Below are 741 nucleotides of genomic sequence, written 5' to 3' on the forward strand. Positions count from 1 at the left end.
ATAAATATTATAATTAATTAATTTTTATATTAATAAATTTATATTAATTTTCGAGAGTAGGTCTAGACACTTTTGCCGCAATGCACGTTTGTGCAGTCATTGAAATTAATCGCCTCGAGAGGCACTATGGTCTTCTGCACAATTCATCAACCAGGTATGACGCTATACAATATATTCAGCCATGTGATATTGATGGCCGATGGTAGATCCGTATACTTCGGGACTCTGAGGAACGCCACGGATTTTTCTGAGAAGTAAAACTCCTCAGATATTCTGACATTCGTACTAAGATTCGTCAAACGACAAAAGCGATATATTTTATGCATAGCCAGGATTATCGGTGCCCTACAAACTACGACGAGTCCGAATATTACGTAAATATTCTGTCATGCCGAGCGTTTTCACGATCACCACTGTCAAAGATTCCCCCGATCGAAAACGTCTCGGTTTTCCACGCTAGTCGAAAGTATTGAAACAAAATAGCAGCAAAATTTCTCAAATAAATTTTAGCAAATAACATTCACAAAATTTAATAATCTATATTGTAGAAAATCAGGATGGTTCGTACAGTTTTATTGGTTGCTCTGGAGAATATTCCTGCAGAATAGAAGAATGGCCTTTGACAATTGGATCGCGTGGTTCTCTTGCGTGGTAGCAAGCTAGAAAGAGAACTTGAAGTGACTTCGACCAAACTCCGAATAATTTAATCGGCGATTAACTCAACCGGTAGAATTGCTCGCG

The 741-nt window shown here is 38.1% G+C and overlaps 1 protein-coding gene across 2 annotated transcripts; it reads left to right on the plus strand.

Moving 5' to 3' along the window:
- The first annotated feature begins 65 nt into the window (after nucleotides 1-65).
- On the plus strand, nucleotides 66-507 carry LOC108746538 (protein white-like). Of its 2 annotated transcripts, none has more exons than XM_018483401.1 (2): nucleotides 66-254; nucleotides 329-507. In XM_018483401.1, exons 1-2 carry the CDS (start codon nucleotides 127-129, stop codon nucleotides 471-473), a joined length of 273 nt encoding a protein of 90 aa, XP_018338903.1. In that variant the 5' UTR covers nucleotides 66-126; the 3' UTR covers nucleotides 474-507. The 2 variants fall into 2 exon arrangements, with proteins under 2 accessions (XP_018338903.1, XP_018338964.1); XM_018483462.1 differs by having other exon boundaries at nucleotides 333-507.
- Nucleotides 508-741: the final 234 nt, after the last annotated feature.

The sequence above is a fragment of the Trachymyrmex septentrionalis genome, unplaced genomic scaffold, assembly GCF_001594115.1.
Source record: "Trachymyrmex septentrionalis isolate Tsep2-gDNA-1 unplaced genomic scaffold, Tsep1.0 C3513858, whole genome shotgun sequence".
NCBI classification, from domain to species: domain Eukaryota; kingdom Metazoa; phylum Arthropoda; class Insecta; order Hymenoptera; family Formicidae; genus Trachymyrmex; species Trachymyrmex septentrionalis.